This window comes from Lactuca sativa, chromosome 1 (genome assembly GCF_002870075.4).
Source record: "Lactuca sativa cultivar Salinas chromosome 1, Lsat_Salinas_v11, whole genome shotgun sequence".
Taxonomy (NCBI): Eukaryota; Viridiplantae; Streptophyta; class Magnoliopsida; order Asterales; family Asteraceae; genus Lactuca; species Lactuca sativa.
In genome coordinates, this window is record NC_056623.2 from 99,839,835 (window position 1) to 99,862,489 (window position 22,655).

At 30.2% G+C, this 22,655-nt stretch overlaps 2 protein-coding genes across 2 annotated transcripts; one reads left to right on the forward strand and one right to left on the reverse strand.

Moving 5' to 3' along the window:
- The first annotated feature begins 4,544 nt into the window (after positions 1–4,544).
- LOC111899389 (uncharacterized) lies at positions 4,545–6,775 on the forward strand. Its single transcript, XM_023895231.2, has 7 exons — positions 4,545–4,841; positions 5,152–5,261; positions 5,383–5,532; positions 5,606–5,775; positions 6,037–6,147; positions 6,246–6,290; positions 6,370–6,775. The coding sequence occupies exons 1-7, from the start codon at positions 4,742–4,744 to the stop codon at positions 6,527–6,529; spliced, it is 846 nt and encodes a 281-aa protein (XP_023750999.1). The 5' UTR covers positions 4,545–4,741; the 3' UTR covers positions 6,530–6,775.
- Positions 6,776–15,138: 8,363 nt separating this feature from the next.
- Positions 15,139–18,369, reverse strand: LOC111899390 (fructokinase-2). Its single transcript, XM_023895232.2, has 4 exons — positions 17,902–18,369; positions 16,594–16,926; positions 15,676–15,792; positions 15,139–15,451 (listed from the first exon to the last, which is right to left on the reverse strand). The coding sequence occupies exons 1-4, from the start codon at positions 18,310–18,312 to the stop codon at positions 15,317–15,319; spliced, it is 996 nt and encodes a 331-aa protein (XP_023751000.1). The 5' UTR covers positions 18,313–18,369; the 3' UTR covers positions 15,139–15,316.
- Positions 18,370–22,655: the final 4,286 nt, after the last annotated feature.

Genomic DNA, 22,655 nt, shown 5'->3' on the forward strand with positions numbered 1-22,655 from the left:
CAGAGAATGCCTCAATGATCCATAAAGTTGCCAACTTTATGGATTCCATGCATGTAATCCTTTACAACCATGCAAAAAAGAGATTAACACTTAAATCTAGCATGCAATAGATAGAAAGGCCATAACTTTATGGCTTAGAATGGTCCAAAAGCTCTGCAAGAAGGTGAGGTAAAAGCTGGAGTGCCAATATGTTGCTCCACCAAGGTCTTCTTCCACTTCTATGAGACAAAATCCACCAAAGAGAGCTTCAAAGATACAAAAATGGCTAAGGACTCCAAGTAGGTTGAGATTAGGGGTTTCAAGAGGCAAGAGCACGAGGGAGGCTAAGGATGGGCAACCTTAGCCCTATCATTCCATTAGATACTCGAAATATTATGGTTTTGGTCATCAGACCGTCCTCACGTCGTGAGCATCCATAGTCTCACGTCGTGAGACTAAAAAACACAGGTCAATTAGTCATTGGCCACTCATGACGTGACTACCATGTCTCATGTCGTGAGCCTTATCCAAAAGCTATAATTCAAATAAATAAATACCTCCATGACCGGATGTTACAACTAAAGAAGAAGCACTTCTTAGCATCAAATCTTCATTACACTTCAAAAGACAAAAAGAGAAAGAAAGAAGAAACATGCTATGGTTTTAATAGGGAGAAGAAAAGAGTAAAAGACTAGCCAAAATGCAAGCCTCGTGCATTCTTTTATAGCTCCATGCAAGTCAAAAGTTACCCCATTAAATAATCTAAAGTAATCACTAGTGTTTATAGGCATGAGGGACAAAGGAGGGAGGTTGGCAAGCAACCTCTCATGCCCTTGTACAACTTTCGGCCATGAAAAAAAAAGAACAGACAATCTTTATCTTGTTTCTCCAACTAGATAAAAGTAACTAATTAGTAAGTCTAAAGTTAACCAAAGTGTCCAAAACTTTATGCATGACTTATTAAATCATATTATATGATATAATAACTAGTTATACTCTCTTTAATTATTATTTACACAAAACAATAATTATTCTCTAATTAAATACAAGAGTTGATTTTATTTATTAATAATCGTATTAATAATAAACATTCTAAATGTTCCAACTTGATAAAGGTGTGAACCTATAGGATCATATGTTATTAGCAACATCATTCAATAATGATTATTGAACATATAGATCCAACAGTCATCTTATATGGTTTTGATAGTGATGGTGGAGGGGATGAGTCAAATTAGCCTTGTGAAGATGACCTTTATGGTGGGTTATTGTAATTATACGAGGAGGTATTTCTATTTAGGGATTTTCGTCATCATGTTGAGGTCGGTGACCTTTGGTTGTTGCATGTGGTGGTGGTGGTGTGAAGAACAAGGGAGTAGAAGGAGGGTGACGACGGCGGTGTGGTCAAAACGTTTGGAATCAGAGCAAACCCTTGAATTGATAGGTTTTTGTTGGTGGTCGGTGAATGAGCAAGCCCTTGGAGGAGAGTTATAGGTCTTTTGAAAGCAAGCGATGACGGTGGTCCAACGATGCATGTCCTCTCTTTCTGGTTCTCGTTGGCCTTGACTGTAAATGAGGCCACATGTTTCTTAGATAGGAAATTGTCCTATCATCGGAGACATTGCCGTCGACGAGGAGGATGATCCAGAACCTGAACCATAACTAGATCCCTCTGCTTCACAACAACCACTACAACTGGCATTCAGCCTTGGTGCTATTTGGTTGGAACTTGTCCATGATTTGGGCGGTTTTGGTGGTGGACACATTAAAGCGCGCGAGAGAGAGAGAGAGAGAGAGAGAGAGAGAGAGAGGGGTCTACAATAAAAAGGGTAAAAAGGTCTTTTCGTATTGGACTTACCATAAAACTAATGATATTAGTCATAAGGACCTGTAAGGCTGTAAAGTTACAAAATTCATAGTTGAAGACCATTCATGAAAAAAAAGTTTCAAAAAAATCCAAGAAATGTTTTTAACCAAAAAGACCATTTGTTAAATTTTGTCTAAAATAAAATTTTGGGTTTATGTTACAAAAGCTATTATATATAATCTTGTTTTCTTTTATCCCCAACTTTATTTTTTGTTCCTCATTTGTCATTATATTTTAAAAACCGTTTAATTTTCGGTTCCTTAGCCGGTCACCTACAGGTCATGATGACGTGTCGGTTTGACATTTTTTTTCCGGTTACATGTAGCCCTAACATTTACGTATAAATTTGCATTTATCCCTAATATTTACGTATAAGTTTGCATTTAGCCCAACATCTTTTTGTTCCCCATCTGACATTATTTTTTAGAATTTTTTTTTTCATTTTATTCATTGTCCAGTCACGAATAGATATTTTAAAACGTAGCATCTTAAAATGAAAAAAAGAAAAAGACAAATGCAAGAGTCGAAACTACGACTTCTCTTTGAGGGGCGGAGCGTGTTAGCTACTAAGTCAATGACTCTTTTTTTTTTTTATATTATCAGTGTTTGTTGTATTTTAATGTGCACATATATTTTAAAATGAAGGAAAACTACCTAGTGTAAGTCTTGAGTATGTGACATCTAATAAACAATATGACGTGCTAATCTTTGAGTCAATCAAAATTGTTAATTGATTCATAACTCATCTAAGAAACAATTGACTATTTCTAATGACATATTTGTTGAGAAACAAAATATTTCTAAAGAGTCGAAACTGCTACTTCTCCTTGAGGGGCGGTGCATGTTAATTAGTAAGTCAATAACTCTCTTTTTTGTATTATAAGTGTTGTTGTATTTAATGTACACATGTATTTTAAAATGAAAGAAAACTTAGTGTAAGTCTTGAGTCCGTTACATCTAATAAACAATATGGCATACTAATATTTAAGTTAATCAAAATTGTTAATTCATTTGTAACTCATCTAAGAAATAATTTGTTATTTCTAATGACATGTGTACATTAAATACAACAAACACTAATAATACGAAAAAAGACTCATTGACTTACTGGCTAATATGCCCCGTCCTCAAGAAGAAGTCGCAATTTTGACTCTTGCCTTCGTTTTTTTCTCTTTCATTCTAAGTTATTTCGTTTTAAAATACCTATGTGTGACTGGTCAATGACTAAAATGAAAAATTGTGACGTCCCCAAATTTCCAATACAAAAAAAATCATTATTGTAAATAAAAAACCATTTCACACATTTAAATAAAACATAGTTTAACAGTCATTTTGAAAACAAATACATTTATTCCAAAATAAATAAAACAACGAAAGTTTTATATGCCGATGTGTGTGTACAGTCATGCAATGGCCTTCACTTTATTTGAAGAAGTACCTGAAAAATATTTATATTCCACTGGGTAAGCATAAAGTTTAGTGAATTCCCCAATATATCATATACCACAATACATATACATGCATACAAACAAATGACTCCCATACGTTGGTCGTTCCACCATTAATAAGTGTATTTCGACTTAAGGCCTACTTGCCATTTCGTCGTTAACACTCGGGTCTATAGGCTCCCGACTCAACTGTCGTTCCGCCAACAACCCCTACACTACTATGAATATAATAACATATATACACATAGATACACATAACATACATAAACACATATTAAAATACATAATATAGTGAGATAACTCATATGTTTTGCAAAACATCAATCACAAACTACTAAAACGTTGATATATTCTCCTAATGTGAACCTCGTATTATACACGTATTTGAGTGAATAATATACTATTAGAAAGTATAAGTATACAAAAGTAGTTCTTGGCTGGATTTTAGTAGTATGTGTTCTTTCTTCCAAGATCTACACATACATATATAGTATGTATAGGAATGAAATAAGTGGGATTCATAATTGCCTTCCAGTGTGTTCAATCGATTACTGGCACTAGCTCACACAATATACGGAGTGGAAACCAACTTTTCTTAAAGGAAAATGATGTTAGCTTTCATTTGGCACCGACCACTCACCCCCACTTGCCGCCACGCGCTGCCGGAGTGTCTGGTGGTCCGGCTGCCGGCTAAATGGCGCATTTTTATATCCCAACTTTATAAATCCGCAAGTTCTTCATACGAGCTCCTTTTTCGACGTTCTATATATTTATGCGTAGCTATTGAGGAGTATTACAACTTTCATTTAGATTGTTTCAAGTAAAAATGAATATATTTTTACATATCATTTTATAAATAAGAGTATACACTTTTATTTAATAACAAAACTTGATTTAAGTGCCAATTATTTGAATTATGAGATGACCTACCTTTAAATACTTGTATAGTTATGTTTTCTTAAAGTAATACATAATATATTCTTGAATTATATAAAATATATAATTATTTATAATTTTTATAACGATCGGTTTTATATAAAAAATACTAAAAACGAATGTTACCACAATTTTCAAAAAAATAATAGCAAATGGGAACATAAAAATATTGAGGGTAATTCATAGCTAAATGATGGGGTCAAATGCAATTATAAGGTAATATAATGGTAAATGATTAACCCAAAAAAAACAAAAAAACTAAAACACAACAAACTTGTATATATAATTTCACATTTTGTGGCATAAACCTACACTACTAAAACAAAATAGTAGAGTTTGTAGGGTTACACTTTCTTTGAAAACAAACCCAATTAATCCTTCCCCAACTAGGTTTTCACATTTTGTGTTTTACAATGAAAACTAGTCATTCAGAGTTGTAAGTCCTGATATATGGTATCAGTAAGCACCTAAAAGATTATTATTCAGCTGATCGACACTCTTTTCTTCTGCAATGGAGGTAGATATATCAGAGGTCTTAAGGGTACTCGATTTTTCACTTTCTCGAACTAACTGGCGTCTCAGAGCTTCATCAAAACGTCGTCTTGAGACAGGTTATAACCCCTTCATGCTTCCCTTAGAAATACAATAATATATATATTCGCAATCGTATCTGCTGTTTTTACTCTTACTTATGTTTTTTTCGGTTTTAGGAACCCTAATTGAGCAATTATCTTTCACGATCATGAAAAAAGTTCAAACCATGATACAATTGTTAGAACTATAATTCATAGCACTACTTCAACATTCGCTAAAATACCCCAATAATGAGAAATAGGGTTAATATTCTGGATCAAACTCAATAACAGCAACTTGTTGTCAATGAACTGATAGCAACATTTGCTTACATGTATATTTCGGCAGATATCCTGGCATTATGCACTGGAATGAGACCAGTAATAATGATAGACTATGGTGGAAAGATGCCTGAATTGAGAGAAAGACTATGTTCATTTCTAAAGCTTAACAAAGAGGTTTCATTACAACTTATATCTTGAATCGATATTATAACATCTCTGCATTATTGTCAGAAACTCAGCTTTTCAAGTTTCAGAGATGTTTTTAACTATTGTTTCTTGTGGTTTTTGAATGCAGGAGTCTTCTATCTTTGAAAACTTGAGAGTCATGGTTATTGAAGATATGATATATCTAATACATGTCAAAGCGATTGCAGATTTTATGAAATCAACAATAAACAAAGAAGTCAACCTGCATTTTGTTGACCTTGAACATGATCCACCAAAGGTTAAAACTTAAAAATATAATTCACAAAGTTGTATTTATTTTCCAATTTCTTATTTTAAATCAATTAATCCAGATGATACCTGAGGTTGAAACGAGTTCTATAGGAGCACAATTCATATCACTTCAGAAGCTGTTTTCATCATTCTTTTCTACTGATGTAATAACAAATAATGATGTTTCTGACTTCATTGATCTCACTCATTTTATGCAAGATACTCTCATCACTTTGCCAACTCTAAATGGGTAATTAATTCATCCACCTTCAACATCTGTCTTGAAATATTAGAATTATATTTGACGATTATACCCTTCTAGTAGCATGATTCTTAATAAAAGGCTAAGGTAGTGTTTGTGTTTGGTAAGCAGTAATCAAATATGGAATGAGATGTAGTATTACAAAGGGATGAAGAAATCATGTTTCTTTTCCAAATATACCCTTATATGCTCAGTTCCCTTTGTATACCCTTGTATGTCCTTTTATGTCATTTTACATTTTTGTTACAGGTGGCTTCTTGGTTACCCAGTGGTGTATATTTTTGGGAAGGATCATATAGAAGATGCTGTATATAATCTTTCCACCAAATCACTACATCTTTTTAACATTTTTGTCCAAAGGTTTTTAATTTCTGGTCTATTTTACCCCTTATATTATGTAAAGTTGCAAACTTTATGCTCTAGTTTTAACTTTGGTGTATATTATTATTAAACTTTAGGAACAGTAGCTCCAGTAAAAAACCTTCAGAAGAAGAATTAATGAGGTAAGAATCTTTTTAACTATTTTCAATTTTTTTTTTGGTTCATTGTTTATTGTTGTTTATATATTTTTGGTGGAAACAGTTTTTCTGTACCTTATGATCTGAGCATAGATGGGGATAATGAAGTGTGGGCAGAGGTGTTCCTTGTAGGCATGAGGGCAAAATGGGAAGAATGTAAAAATGTTTGGGGGTCATTGAGAATGGAAGTTAGTGCTACTTATCCACAAGCAATTGCATTGTAATAACTATTTTCAGTTGATATGGTTGTTGTATGTTGTCCAAAGACCAAAGGGCAAAATAGTCATTTATACTTTTGAAGATGTTTTGGTTTGGTGAGTCAACTTAGGGATGCAACATAGAGATAGTACAAACATAGAGAACAAGAATTGATGACTCGTGTTATATGATTTTTATTCAACAATTCGGGTTGTGTATTGATTATTTAATATTGTAATTGGGAGTAGTTGAATTTGTTTGGATTTTCTTTATTTTTTGGAGAAATTAATGTATTATATAAGGATTAAATATATGACTTGTGGAATCACTAAGATTCATCTTGTTTATGTAAAACAAAAGGTTGTTAAACATTGAGGACTAAAAACGTTAGACGTTGAAACGATGCTCTAAAAGGAGGATTGTTTATGATCATAATCAATATTTGAAAGGTTTCGACATTTAGGAATGATAAAAATAATAAATATAAATAAATAAATAAATAACATTAAAAGAACAACAGTTTCATCTTGTAGGAAAAGCCAAAAATAACATCACAGTCTAATTATTTCATCTTGGAACCACCTAGGCCATGTCCTAAGTCCTTTTAGCACATTATAAAACCTCTAGAAACAATAAACTTATTCTTATACTTAATCTTCTAATAATAAGTATTTATTGTTATATTTTTATTTATTAAAAAAATACTAATTAGGCTGCATTAAAATGATCTGGCCCTCCTCTACTTTTTTTTTTCCTTGTGAAGTATGTTTCTTTCAAAGAACACAATGTTAGGTGAGATATAGGGTTGTGGCCTTGTGGGGCAGATTGATTAAAAAATAATTAAATTTATTATTATTATTATTATTATTATTATTATTATTATTATTATTATTATTATAGGGAGAGAGAGAGAGAGATGTAATATCAATTGAAAAAATAAAAATGTTAAGAATGGGGAATCATTCTTAATCAAACATTTATTTTTACCGCAAAATACTTTGGCTTACCGGGTCGACGGAATATGAGTAATATATATATATATATATATATATATATATATATATATATATATATATATATATATATATATATATATATATATATATATATATATATATATGAGAAAATTTGGCAAATGACCAAAATATAAAGTGAGTTTGAAGAAAATGACAAAAAAAAATGAAGATTTTAGAAAATGACCACAGGTTCCGCAGAGGGGGTTCTGTGGAACCATAAACACCTCTGCGGATCTTGGTTTTTTTCATTTTTTTTTTTTGTTTTTCGTTTTCTTTTGTTTTCGTTTATTAATATTTTTTTAATCACATAAGGTATTATGTGATTATTATGTAAAAAAATTGTTTTCGTTTTTCCTTTTTCTTATTTAATTACTCGTTATTAAAAGTTGTGTGTTAAATAAAAATTATACAAATATTCTATGTTTTTTTATAAAATTACACACACCGGTATTCTGAATAATAAACATACTTTAAGTAGGTTACAAAACATATTTTAGAAAACACTAGGTGTGAGACCCATGTATTATACGGGTTTATTAAAATAAAAAATTAATATAAATATTTAAACATTAAATATTTTATAAAATAATACTTTTATATAGCATAATGTAATTTTTTGGAACATTTATAAAAGAAATCAGATATTCTTTAGAGCATTTATGAAACTTTATTATCAAATTAATAGAATGATTCTCTTTCCTTATATGAAATTTTATTTTAAAAAAAATACAAATTCCCAAAAAATGACAAGTGGAGAATAATAATTCTAAAACTTCCACAAAATTACATGTGGCAAAACTATTGAGAATTTGACAAGTGACAAAAAAAACCTTCATTTATTAAAGAAGATGTAATTTTTTGGAACATTTATAAAAGAAATCAGATATTCTTTAGAGCATTTATAAGACTTTATTATCAAATTAATAGAATGATTCTCTTTCCTTATATGAAATTTTATTTTAAAAAAAATAGAAAATCTCAAAAAATGACAAGTGGAAAATAATAATTCTAAAACTTCCACAAAATTACATGTGGCAAAACTATTGAGAATTTGACAAGTGGCAAAAAAACTTTTATTTATTAAAGAGGATAAACATACAACATTCATAATAAACATACTTTGAAATAAACTTTATTGAAGGCTCTGCGGAATCTTTGTTTTTTGATTTATTTTATTTTTTTTTGTTTTTTCGTTTTATTTTTTGTTCATTTTCGTTTATTAATATTAATTTTTTTTAAATACACTAATACCTTATGTGATTATTATGTAAAAAATTTGACAAAAAAGGTTAAAAATAATGAAATGTTTTATGTAATACGTTTGCCTCTGAGAAATCGAAATACCTCTGTGGATCTTGAGTTTTTTAATTTTTATTTTTTCGTTTTTTCAATTTTTTGTTTTCGTTTTGAGTATTGCTTTTTTCGCTATTGGATTCGAAAGAGCAATACTCAAAATGAAAACAAAAAATAGAAAAAAAAAATTAAAAATTAAAAAACTCAGGATCCGCAGAGGTGTTTCGATTTCTCAGAGGCAAATGTATTACATAAAACATTTCATTATTTTTAACTTTTTTTGTCAAATTTTTTACATAATAATCACATAAGGTATTAGTGTATGTAAAAAAAATAATATTAATAAACGAAAATAAACGAAAAAAAAAATTTTAAAAATCAAAAAACAAAGATTCCGCAGAGCTGTAAAGGATCCGCAGAGACTTTAATGAAGTTTATTTCAAAGTATGTTTATTATGAAGGTTGTATGTTTATGTTTTCTAAAGTATGTTTTGTAACCTACTTAAAATATGTTTATTATTCAGAATACCTGTGTGTGTAATTTTATAAAAACACATAGAATATTTGTATAATTTTTATTAAACACACAGCTTTTACAAACGTGTAATTAAATAAGAAAAACAAAAAACAAAAGCAATTTTTTTTACATAATAATCACATAATAACTTATGTGATTAAAAAAATATTAATAAACAAAAAAAACAAAAAAAAAATGAAAAAAACTAAGATCCGCAGAGGTGTTCACATACCGCAGAGGTGTTTATGGTTCCGCAGAACCCCCTCTGCGAAACCTGTGGTCATTTTCTGAAATCCTCATTTTTGTGGTCATTTTCTTCAAACTCACCCTACCTTTTGGTCATTTGCCGAATTTACTATCTCTCTCTCTCTCTCTCTCTCTCTCTCTATATATATATATATATATATATATATATATATATATATATATATATATCAAAAAGTCAATATTCTTTTTAAAATACTATTTGTTATTTATGAGTATATTTAATTCATCATGTGACTAGATATCTAGTCAAAAGGGGGCTTAATTGTGTATTGTAAATTTGTTGATGTGAGTTATTATAAGTTTATTGATAAATTTAATAAACATGATAAAAAAACAATAACAAAAACTAATATACTGCATTTATTTTAAAATAGTTTAATATAATATTTTTATACATCGTTATATATTTACTATATCAAAATGGATTATATGTATTGTTAGTCGAAAAAGAAAAGATAAGATGCAACCTTTTTCTATAATAAGAAAGATGTTATAGACCATCGATGATCCTCTTATATAAACGTTTACAAGATAACATAACTTGTAAGTATTAAGTTTCTACCAAAATATATTGAAACTCTCCTGAATAAATGTATAACGTTAACTCTATTGTCCCATTGCTACCAAATTAGGTATGATTAGGTAAAAAAGTTGTGTTATAAAAAATTAATGGTGTATGGGAGTATACTTCACACTACATGTGCACCAACTCACCGCAATCAAACTAGAAAAATAGACGTTTGTAACATTGTTAGAGTTTGACACCTTTTTGTGTGGAAGATTTATGAATGAGGCATTTATTTAGTAAAAAAACAAAATATTTTCTGACTTATATATTAAATAAGTACTTTTCATAAACTCTAACGACTCAAGTAACCGAAGGGGTCTCTAATTTATAGAGTATTATTATATTACTATAATGCATATAAAAATAAATTTGGACTTTGTAAAGAGACACACCAACTCATGTTCACATCATCATTGTTGATCAAGTATCCTCGTTTCTTTTGTTTTAAGATGCATGATTCACGACGTAGCATGATCCTCGTTTCTTTTGTTTTAAGACGCATGTTGTCGTCTTGATTGGTCGTTTTACAATCTACAATTAAAAAATGTACAACAAAACTTACAAACTCTTTTGCAAATTAAATAAACCAAAAATAAATATACAACACAATTTCAACCATAAACAACCACAACATTCAACACATAATTTTGGGCTTAAGTAATGTTTTCATCATAATGAACACTTTAATATTTTGTTTTATTATATCATACATGTAGTTTAATAAGAAAATAATATTATCTAAAATATATCAGCTTACAAACAATTAAAATAACAAAATCAATTATTTAACAATTATAGTATTTTGACTGTTTTTTTCAAGAACATGACGAACAAACAATCAAGTTACTGTAATTATATTTTTTTCACAACGACTAACATACATCTTCTCTTTAATCCTACTCATAAACTACTACTCATTTTGTCTATCACATCACTTGAACCCTCAACTCCATTGAAAAGAAACACATTGATACCACTATGTCACAAAGAATCTTTGGTACTATAATTAAGTGATAATAATTTCTAAACGTAGCTCTTATACCATAACGATAGGGGGTGAGCATTTGGACATGTGGACCAGACCGGTGAACTGGTCTGTTTTTTTGGACCCCCGGGCTGGTGCTCGGTTCTAGGATTTGAGCAAAATCGGTTTGGTCCGTCCGGTTTAGGGTAAAAACCGGTTTTGGACTAGCTTTTTTTTTAAAAAAAAATTGTATTATGTGAAATTCATTAAACAAACATATCTCATTCGTTTTAAGTCGGATTGACATGCGGTTTTTCCCAACGTGTAATTTAGAGTTTGTAGATGATTTTAGACTATAATTTTATTGTTTTTGGTGTTATATTTGATGAGTTAGAATCCTTCAAAGATGAGATATCAAAGCAGAAATATTTCAAATTTTCAGCAATAAATTTAAACTTTTGTATTCAGTAAAATTCTTTAAACAAACATATCTCATTCGTTTTAAATCGGATTGACATACAGTTTTATCTGACGTGTAATTTAGAGTTTGTAGATGATTTTAAACTATATATTTTTTTGTGTTATATTCGATGAGTTACAATCCTTCAAAGATGAGATATCAAAGCTGAAATATTTTAGCTTTTCAACAAGAAATTTAAACTTTTGTATTCTATGAAATCCTTTAAACAAGAATATCTCATTCGCTTTAAGTCGGATTGACATGCAGTTTTTTCCAATGTGTAATTTAGAATTTGTAGATGACTTTAGACTATAATTTTGTTATTTTGGTGTTATATTGGATGAGTTACAATCCTTCAAAAATGAGATATAAAAGCTGAAATATTTCAGTTTTTCAGCAAGAAATTTATACTTTTGTATTCTATAAAATACTTTAAACAAGCACATCTTATTTGTTTTAAGTCGAATTGACATGCAACTTTTTTCGAACATGTAATTTAGAGTTTGTAAATGAGTTTAGACTATAATTTTGTTGTGTTTAATGTTATATTCAATGAGTTACATTCAAACAAATGGTATGACGTATAAATAATCAAGTTTGACTGGTCCAAAGGGCACAAGAAACGGGAACATATTCATTGTTGTACACTTGTACCATATCAAACCCAAAAAAGTATTCATTTTAGCGAGTTGTAACATACCAAACCCAGCAACATATTAATTTTAACGAGTTGTATCAAACCCAAAAACGCGTTTTAACAAGTTGTGTCATATACATGTATAGTTGTAAAGGTACAAATGGGTCCAAGAACCTGAAAACCCGGACCTGGACCTGGTAAGTCTCATCCGGTTCGATCCATGGGCAACATTATTGCCCGAAGCCGTTCCGATTAAAGAGTCGGTCCGGTCCGGTTCGGTTTGGTCTGGTCTGGTCCAAATGCTCACCCCTAATGCTTAGGGTTTGTAATAATCTATAATAGTTGTAGAAAACGGTTTTTGAGTGTTTACGAGCACCACATGCTCAAGATTTTCTTCTAGCTATCCCTATAGATGGGTTTGGCCAACTTATGTCTCGTGTGGAATATCGTACTATCCTTAAATATCGGCTCATGATTCCTATATTTCCAGCTGACGAGATGTGTCTAGTGTGCTGTAAGGCATGTTTGAACTCTTTTGGAGAGCATCTGGTTCATTGTAAAGAGCTCTTGGGGTTTAAATATTGACAAGATATGGTTAAGAATATTTTGTTTGACATACTTAAGTGTGTCAGGGTTTCCGCCAAGAAAGAGGCACCTTTGAATTTCTTGACTGACCCGATAGAAGGAAGGTCAACCCTTAGACCAGTTGATGTTTTGGTTTTTGGATGGGTTGGAAGGAAACACGTTTATGTGGACGTTACAGGGGTATCCCCTCTCGTATGCTTGAGGGTTGGGGGTTTCAAGGTGGGATATGTTGTTTTAGAAGCTGCCACATACAAAGTTACAAAACATGATAAATTGAGCTTGGAAAATCAATACATGTTCATACCATTTGCATTTGATATGTTTGGTTTCTTCGCACCGGACGCAGTGAAGCTTCTTAATAGAGTACAACTAATCATGCATGGTAATGTTATATCCCCTAGATTTATAGATGTAGTGTTCAAAAGAATTTGTTTTATCATACAAGAAGGTTTAGCGGCGCAACTTGTTGCATGTTTGCCTTCTCATTCTTTGTACTGTGATCATTAATTTTTGTGTATTGACAATGTAACTCTCATTATATATGATGTTCGTATTAACAACCATCTCAAACGATCTAATTAGACATAATATGAGAAGGCAACCATCTCACCCTTAATTCGGGTTTATCAACTTAAAACACTACCATAATAGATATGAAATTTAGAATACATACCATCAGAGCTTCGATGTAGGATACAACCACCAAAGTATGTTGTATCTATGTGTATTCACACAAGCCAATTCAGATGAATTCTTAATCTTTAACCAATCAAAGCAAACTATCAAGGAAACACATTCATCTCGTGAAAAATCAATAAACCCGAATGATTTTATTGATTTTCCTTGGCTAGTAGACGTCACTAAAGAAGGGACGAGGGTAGATGAAATTAAGGTATTAAGTGTGGCTTAATACCATAATTAGGCTTATTACCTCCTTAAATATTGTTGTTTTTTTTAAAGACTTTTAAGCCTTTTTTAGCTCAAATAATAAGTTATGCCAACAAATTAATTAATTTACTTGATTTTAATAAATAACCTTTTTATTTAATAAATAAAACTCTTTCCCTTAATTTGATTTGATTTATAAATAATAACTAAATCTCTATTACTTAATATTTATTTGGTTGATAAATAATAAGATATTTAATAAATATTTATTATCCTTTATGGATCTTTTATAGATTTTAGTATGTGACACATAATTAGTAGTACAAAAATTATTTACTTCTTGCACATTATTCCTAACAGTAAGAATATCTGGACTCATTAGTTTAGTACCATTATGAGATACGATATAACATTAGATATACATAGAGTCTTTGGTTTACTCTCCAAAAATTATTTGAGAAGAGATTAGAGACGTCAAGATATATGTGACATATAGGATCATGTGATATAATTGAGATACACTATGCCATTAGATATATGTAAGCGTTGGTTTGCTACTCTATATGGGAGAGAGAGAGAGAGAGAGAGAGAGAGAGAGAGAGAGAGCGCATGTGCGTGTATGTGTCGGATAGACGGTAGCTCAGTGAGGATAGACAAATATTTGTTAAGACACTAGGATGTTGGACACCAACCCGGATATTATGTAAAATATATGAGAAGATGAATTAAACATCTCTAATTACATATGTATCATGTGTCACCAATGAAGACTAAAACCGGTCTAAAGATATAGTGGATCCAGAACGAAAAGAAAAAAATAAGTCTTTAGAGTCGTAAATATAATAAAAATTAAATCGAAAATAAACACATTGTTATAAACTTCACTATTAATATTAAAACACACAAATATTGTCAAAACATTACAAAAACAACTAATTTATAGAAAAATATTTCTCCTAATAATTTTAGATATGTTAATTTTTTCTCTATATAATTATATCATATACTTTAAAAATTCTGGGCCCATTTGAGACATAAGCCTTGGATGATCCGAGATACCCACCATCGGGCCTAATAAAGACGAATTCAACATTAAGAGTTTTTAATTTATTGTTACATGTTACCATCGTATATTTTAAAGCTTCTTATATATGAACAAGTTGCTTACCATTTTTCATTATATGTTTTTGATTTATAATCAAACAAGTTAAATGGCTACTAAGAAGTCCATGTATTGGCTAATTTAATTTATTTATTATAAACTACTAATATAGAGCCATAAAAGTTGCGTTTTGAAATATTGTAAATTGCAAAATAAAGATCAATTGAAATGACGTTCTTTTTACGAGCATTTTTTTTATAATATATCTACCAAGTTGATTGAAGCAATAAATTGGAAATTTAGTATTTAAATCAAACCTTTTTCTAGAACACAAAACAAAACAAAACAAGAAGCAATCTAAACATATAAATCTCGTCAATTCAATCACAAAATCCCTAGTTTTGCCACTCGATTTCATCTTTTGTTTTTTTTAAACACCGATGGATGATAACACAAAACCATTATTATTCGATCAAGAAAGAAAAGACCAAAAACAATAGACAAACAAAGTTTTCCCTAATTGTGAGAAGCATCCAAAAAGGTATGAACTTCCGATACAGAAGGAAGGGCCGGAATCGCCCCCTTTTTGGTGGTGGTGATAGCTCCGCAAGCACACGAAAATCTCAACAACTCTCTTAACTTTCCTTCATCCTGTATTTTCATATATAATCAAAAAAATTTAAATACAAAATTCATACTTACAAACAATTATATTATACTTTAATTTATTTAATAAGTTCATTAGTTAGACTTCCATAGTTAGTTTCAACATTTTTCAACATCAATGATTAGTAGTTGGGCTTTAAGACCAAAGCCCAACTACTTAGCTGTTGAAGCACAACAACTTCAACAGCTAAGACTGATAGTTGTATTACCTCTAGCACGGAATGATCATCAACAAGCTTAGTCAAAAGTGCGCCAACAAAGGAGTCACCCGCACCCGTTGTGTCAACGGCTTTAACAGCGAACGCACCAATTGTTCCATGAAAATGCTGAAACCAACCACAATGACAATATAAATTAAAGAATAATGATAAAATAATTGTTTTTATTATTTTATTCTAGATGCAAGAGTAGGGGTTAAGCCTTTAAATCGGAGAATATTTTACTTTTGGCATGAAAAGCACATGAAATCAATGGTCAAGTATGTACACCATTTGTGGATATAATCATGATGTGTGACTCTTTAACTCTTTATTGTCATTTCTAATGAAATGGAATTATTATATAAAGTTAGAGGTGGCCCCTTTTCGCGTACTAATCAAGCACTTTAAGCTCTAATCATGAAACATAACAACAATTGGGTGAATTTGAAGGAGAAAATTGAAATTTTCAATTGATAAAAAAAAAAAAAAAAAGATAATTATGAGCAAGTTTACCAAAATAGTTAAAAAAAATGTTACATAAATAAAAGTAAATCCAAAAAACAACTCATTTAGCACTAAAAAACCAATGATTCCAACACTACTTTCTTTTCATATATAGATACTATTTTCCCTTTTCTATATAATGTTCATCCAAAGTTGCACTTTCTCGTATTGGTATTATTTCAAAAAACATAAAATTTGGTCTAAACATATTCTTTTAAATCGTGCGTTAGGTATAAGAAATTAAGAAATTAAGAACGCGTTTATTAATTAAATTCACAAAACCCAAAAATTTGACCAGAGAAAAACGGTCAAAATATGCCCACTACCCCCTTTTTTTATGCCATGTACCTTTTTTTCAACATTTTTTTAAAAGTGTTACTACATTTAAATTACTTAAAACAAATTTAATTATTTAACATATACCTTGGTGTAGTAATTGCAACCTTTGTCACCAAGAGTGACCAATAAAAGCTTCAAATTAGGGTGCCATAAAGACATAGCACATTCATCATCAATTTTGTTATTTCCAGTGAGAAATTCAAGTTCATTATCACTGACTTTAATGACTTCCGCCTTATCCCAAATGCTCATGATTTGCTCACGCGCCTCCTCCGGCGATGGCCACAGTGGCAGCCGGAGATTTGGGTCATATGACAAAAGTGCCCCTGCGTCTTTCGCCACCTCCATTGCTTTCAGATGCGCTGATCTGCATGGCTCCACTATCAAACTTATTGACCCGTAGTGGAAAACCTTCGCCTGAAAAATAAAAATTAATAATTTTACATAGATTCTTGGAATTAACGAAAACGTAAATGGTTTAATTATTGAATTTTGAAAATTAAAAAATGGAAGAGTAAAAAAAAAAACAAAATTTGCTGTTAGATTTACGCAATTGTACAAAACCACGTGTAGATGCACACTCTTCTGTTTCGAATCAGTGCATGAAAATGTGGATCACACCCCCACCAATTTTAAAAATCCCGTTTATCACATTAATGCGCAGAATAATAGTAATTATTTAACGTTTATATAAAGAAAATAGCATATAAGTCAATGGATAAATACAACTTGTTTTAAATTATCCGCAAATAAATGCGTATTTCCAACTTCCAACGTCTTTAAACAATTAATAAAACTTTTTGTTGGTTTTGCTACAATTTTGACTAATTGGCAATCGCTTTGAATTATCTTTACTCAAAAACATTTTCGCAAACACAAGATCTGTTTTAGTTTAGAAGATCTCTCTTAGTATTAGGAATATTGTATTAGTAATCAAAGAGTAATCGGGAAACATATCAATTAATTGTATTCGATTATTATAATTATAGATTAGATTTTTGGATTTTGGACCTAATCTGGAAGTATCCATCTGTATGTATTATGTTTGTATGCTTATGGTTAAATTTATATATTTATGGATTAAGAAGACGACCCAATTGAATTAAAAAATAGCAACTTGAAGCTATAAAAATTAAAAAAATGGGTATAGTTTGTATTTTCTTCGAAAATGAGGGGAATACATGGAAGTCAACAAAACTGTCCTTTTTGGTGGTTAATTATGTATTAAAAATCTAAGTGGTGGTGGGTGTGAGGAGGCGTGTGAAAAAGATTAAGGCGCGTGAAACACACGCGCTGCCACGGTTTCAACAATATATGACGTCAGGCATATAGATATAGAATCTACTGTATGTATAGGTGTAACAGAGAAGAGTACGAAGAAGGAATACGTACAGATCTAATGAGCTCAAGGTTGAGTTCATCGGGAGTCAATAACATGTCGGCGCTAGGGTTTCGGTAGAACATGAACTCGCGATCGCCGTCGGCTTTTAGTGTAACAAATGCGAGAGCAGTACGTGCTCCTTTATCGAAGTTGATTCCTTCGCCGGAGACGCCGTTCTCCTTCAAGATCCCGGCGAGCATGTGTCCGAACTCATCGTCTCCTAACTTACCGACGAAAGCCGACTTTCCGCCGAGCCGTGACACCGCGATCGCGACGTTTGCCGGAGCACCACCTGGTGCCTTCAAAAATCCCGGCGCCTCCGCCAGCGATACGCCGGAAACTGTCGGTACAAAGTCGATCAGCATCTCGCCGAAGCTGACGATCAATCCTCCCTCCTTAGCGACTCCATTGTTGGCTGCCATTTTTGATTGAGCAAGAAATTGAAGAGGAAAGAGAGGAAGAGAAGAGTTTTGGGGGTGGGGTATATATAGGCCAATATTCATCCCCCCGCCCCTCCAAACCTTCAAAGTTTTTATTTTTATTTTTTACAGTAATTTATTATTTATAAACATGAATAATACCTTAATGTTTATCCAGTTATAAATTCAATCGTATTTTAAATTTTAAATAAAATAATACATAACTGAATGGTTGGATAATCCAGTTTTATGTAGAATACCTTAATATTTATTTATTTTATTCAAGTTTTAACAACGTGTTTTTATAATTTAATGCAAATAAAAACATAATGTACTAGTCAAATAAGTTGTTGATGTGGCTAAGGAAAAATGGGTTGAATTTTGGTCGAACAAATAATAAAAGCATATTGTGATTTTACATAAAAATACGTCATCTAAGATAAAAGTTCGTTTAAAATACATTGCTATTTAACTCTTAATAAAATATAAATTATGGTTAATTTTTTTTATAACGATTTAAGTATATTTACTAGTCTACTTCAAAATCTATATATTTCATCTAGGGGTGAACATTTGGATCGGTGAACCGGACTGGACCATTTTTTGGACACCCGGGCCGGTTCTCGGTTCTAGGATTCCATAAAAAACGGTCCGGTTTTCTTCTTGGTTCGGTCTGGTTTTGACCGAATTTAGAACCGGTTAGACCTGATTTAAAATTTTGTAATCTGTGAATTTTTTTAAACAATCATAATTCATTCTTTTTAAGTCGGATTGACACGTGGTTTTTTCCAACGTTTAATTTACAGTTTGTAGATGAATTTAAATTATAATTTTGTTGATTTTGGTGTTATATTCAGTGGGTTACAGTCTTTCAAAGTTGAGTTATCAAAGCTAAAATATTTCAGCTTTTTAACTATTATTTTAGACTATAATTTTGAATTTTATTATCTTTGACAGATAAATCATATGAAAGGGATATCAGTAGAGTACCGGAAAATTATGAATTTGAAATTGTAACTAAAATGGTGAAGTTCTTTGAAAAATTCAAGATAAAAACAAAGCTTGTTTCGGCGACATCAAAACATTTGGTAAATATTTTTATCCAGGAAGTCTTAGATGTGGACATACATCTAAGAAAGTGGCCAACCAGACCAATGTTTCTCGAAATGCTAGAAGATATGAAAACGAAATACGACAAGTATTGGGGTGCATGCAACAAGATGAACGATTTTATATACTTTGCGGTTTTACTTAATCCTACCACCAAATCATCTTTTTTGTTACATGCATTTAAAAAAAATGATCGGGTACATGGAACCATCATTGACCCCTACGGGTATAGACATAAAGGCACGTCAAATGGTCCGAGAGGTTGAGAATAGGATGGAGAATTTATTTATGACCAACTTGGAACGATTTGACAACGATGGATCATCTCAACAAGAAACGAGTCAAATAGTCATTGATGTTAATGATGATAACAATTTTTTCGGCGATTTTCTTTGTACAGGAGGTAACAACTCGGATCCAATAGATAACGAGTTACGAACTTATTTGAAAGAGAATATAGTTAGTTATAAAAAAAAAGATTTTTCAACTCTCGGGTAATGGAGAGTAAACGCGACTAGGTTCCCGACAGTTGCTCGGATGACGAAAGGTGATTACTTTTTTTATGTCTTTCATAGTTTCTTTATAAATTAATGTCGTTACAATATAATTCTTTGTTGTTAGACATCTTGGCGATACAAATTTCAAGTGTAGCGTCTAAGTCCGCGTTTAGCACATGTGGTAGACTTGTAAATGAGTATCGGACTAGTTTATCGAGTTGATAGTTGAAGCTTTGTTATACACCCAAGATTGGGTGAGAAAGTCTACAAATCTAATAATTGACAACGTTGATGACATCTTAAATGATGATGATATAGCTTTGAGTAAAAAAATTGAAATATTTGTTCTTTTTTTATACAACTATTACTTTTTATTAAATACTAACAACATTTTCATTTGTGTTTATGTAGAGGTTGCACAAACTTTAAACATGTTAGATTTGGATGGCAATGATACGGAGAAGAGGCAAATGGAAGATTAGATTATGATTTTATGAAGTTTGTTAGTTTGATTGATTTTAAAGTTTAAATTATAATTTTTGGTGTTACGGTAATACTTTGTATGTTTTGTCTTAAGACTGTTAACTTTTGTTGGTGAACTTGATTTATATGTTAGTTGCTTTTATTAGGAAAATTAATTTTGCAAGTTACAATATTATAGATCAAGGTTGATTAGTTATGCACGAAACGGAAACATAGTCATTTTTACAAGTTGTATCGTATCAAACCCAAAAACATACTCATTTTTACAACTTGTAACGTATCAAACCCAACAACATATTTGTTTTAACAGTTGTATCAAACCAAAAAACTTATTTTAACGACTTGTACTCTATGCAAGTAAGTTGTACCGGTCCAACCGTGTTCAAAAACCGAAAAAACCGGACATGGACCCGGACCCGATAAGTCTCATCCTATCCGGTCCACGGTCCACAATATTTTCGGAAACCGGTCCGATCTAAAAGCTGACCCGGTCCGGTCCAAATGCTCACCCCTAATTTCATCTAAGATAAAAGTTCATTTAAAATACATTGGTATTTCATTTTTTCTTTTTTCTTTTTACATAAATACCAATATATATATATATATATATATATATATATATATATATATATATATATATATATATATATATATATATATATATATATATATAGAGAGAGAGAGAGAGAGAGTTAGGTTCAAATGTTTTTCCTATCTATTGTGTGTCTGTATGATTGATTCTGGATCAATCATTTTATTTATTTTAAGAAAGTAATTAATGCATATTAAATGCTGAAGATGTAATTAATACCTATTATATCTTCAACATCTAATATGCATTAATTACTTTTTAAAAATAACTAAAATGAGTGGTCCAGAATCAGTCATACATGCACACAATAGATAGTGAAAACAAAATAACCTAACCATATATATATATATATATATATATATATATATATATATATATATATATATATATATATATATATATATATATATATATATATCATTGGTAAAAAAAAAAAAAAAAACAAGTGCATCCCATTCATAGGCAAGTGTGGCAAAAATTGTAAAACCTTATTTGACAATTTTTTACCATTGACAAAAAAATTACCACATCTTTTAACCTTAGTTGGGTAACATTTCTTCTTCAATTTCTGATATTTTTAGACCAAAAGTCTTTTGGTGTTTGAGATGGTTCTAAAAAAAGATATGATTGAAAAAATTAGTAAGCATTTTTATTTTATTTTTAAACTTTTAATAAAAAATATATACAGAATAATTAGATTTAAAGATATACGGAGTATCATTTAAGGTAATATGGTTCAAATGATTATCCTTATTTGCATTTTATTTGAAAATATTTCTATCTAAAATTCAAATGATAATGAACCATTTTATATATGTTTTTTCGGTTCAAAAAATTTGATAATTATATCAAAACATGATAATCAAATTGACGGCCTTTGTTTAAAAAATAATGTGTAATTTACATCTATCTATTTGTTTATTATTCAAATAAATGAAACTTAAAAATGTTAAATGTTCATTTTGTAGCATGTGTTAACGCGTATGTATTTCTATGATTTCTATAATTTCTTCTTTGTTGTAACAAATCAACTTTAATTCAGATTTTGAAAATATAAAATCATATCGTAATAATATTTTTGAAATATATGATAAAGTATTATATTTATTTTACTTAACAAATTAATTCATAATTATTTACAATCGACAATACACTCAAATTTATTTTTTGACATTTATTATTTATGTTATTTAATATAATAATTTTAAACATATCGATCGTGATTTACACGGGTTATAAGACAGTAGATAAAATATAAACATGTTAAAAGCATCTTTGGCAACACTACTTTGTAGCTTGAAGCGGACAACTAAAATATAAAAATTATAATTTTATTATATAGAAATGTTCAATAAAAATATTTATATAAACCCACAACCTATGGCTATGGATGACGACACATTTTACCAACACTTAATACCGTTTATAAACTTATTTTAAATAGTTTTGAATTAATAGTTTTTTTTATTTAAAATAAAAACTTTATATTCATTTTATTTCAAGGTTTTTGTAAAACTAAAAATTAAAATCTTCTAAAAATTCTTAAAATGTCGTAATCGACATAACCTAAAAGTCATTTAAAGTGTTTTATAATGTATATAACATTTTTAGTTGTAATATTTATAAAATTTATTATTATAACAATATGGTTCTTATGAACATGT

What these genes read in the sequence shown, in the direction of transcription:
- LOC111899389 (XM_023895231.2), top strand. Translation starts at nt 4,742, where the DNA reads ATGGAGGTAGATATATCAGAGGTCTTAAGGGTACTCGATTTTTCACTT. An exon ending in AAAACGTCGTCTTGAGACAG is followed by an intron (nt 4,842 to 5,151) that starts GTTATAACCCCT and finishes ATATTTCGGCAG; the next exon opens with ATATCCTGGCATTATGCACT. An exon ending in TCAGAAGAAGAATTAATGAG is followed by an intron (nt 6,291 to 6,369) that starts GTAAGAATCTTT and finishes TGGTGGAAACAG; the next exon opens with TTTTTCTGTACCTTATGATC.
- LOC111899390 (XM_023895232.2), bottom strand. Translation starts at nt 18,312, where the DNA reads ATGGCAGCCAACAATGGAGTCGCTAAGGAGGGAGGATTGATCGTCAGC. An exon ending in ACCTTGAGCTCATTAGATCT is followed by an intron (nt 16,927 to 17,901) that starts GTACGTATTCCT and finishes TTTATTTTTCAG; the next exon opens with GCGAAGGTTTTCCACTACGG. An exon ending in GTTGCAATTACTACACCAAG is followed by an intron (nt 15,793 to 16,593) that starts GTATATGTTAAA and finishes GGTTGGTTTCAG; the next exon opens with CATTTTCATGGAACAATTGG.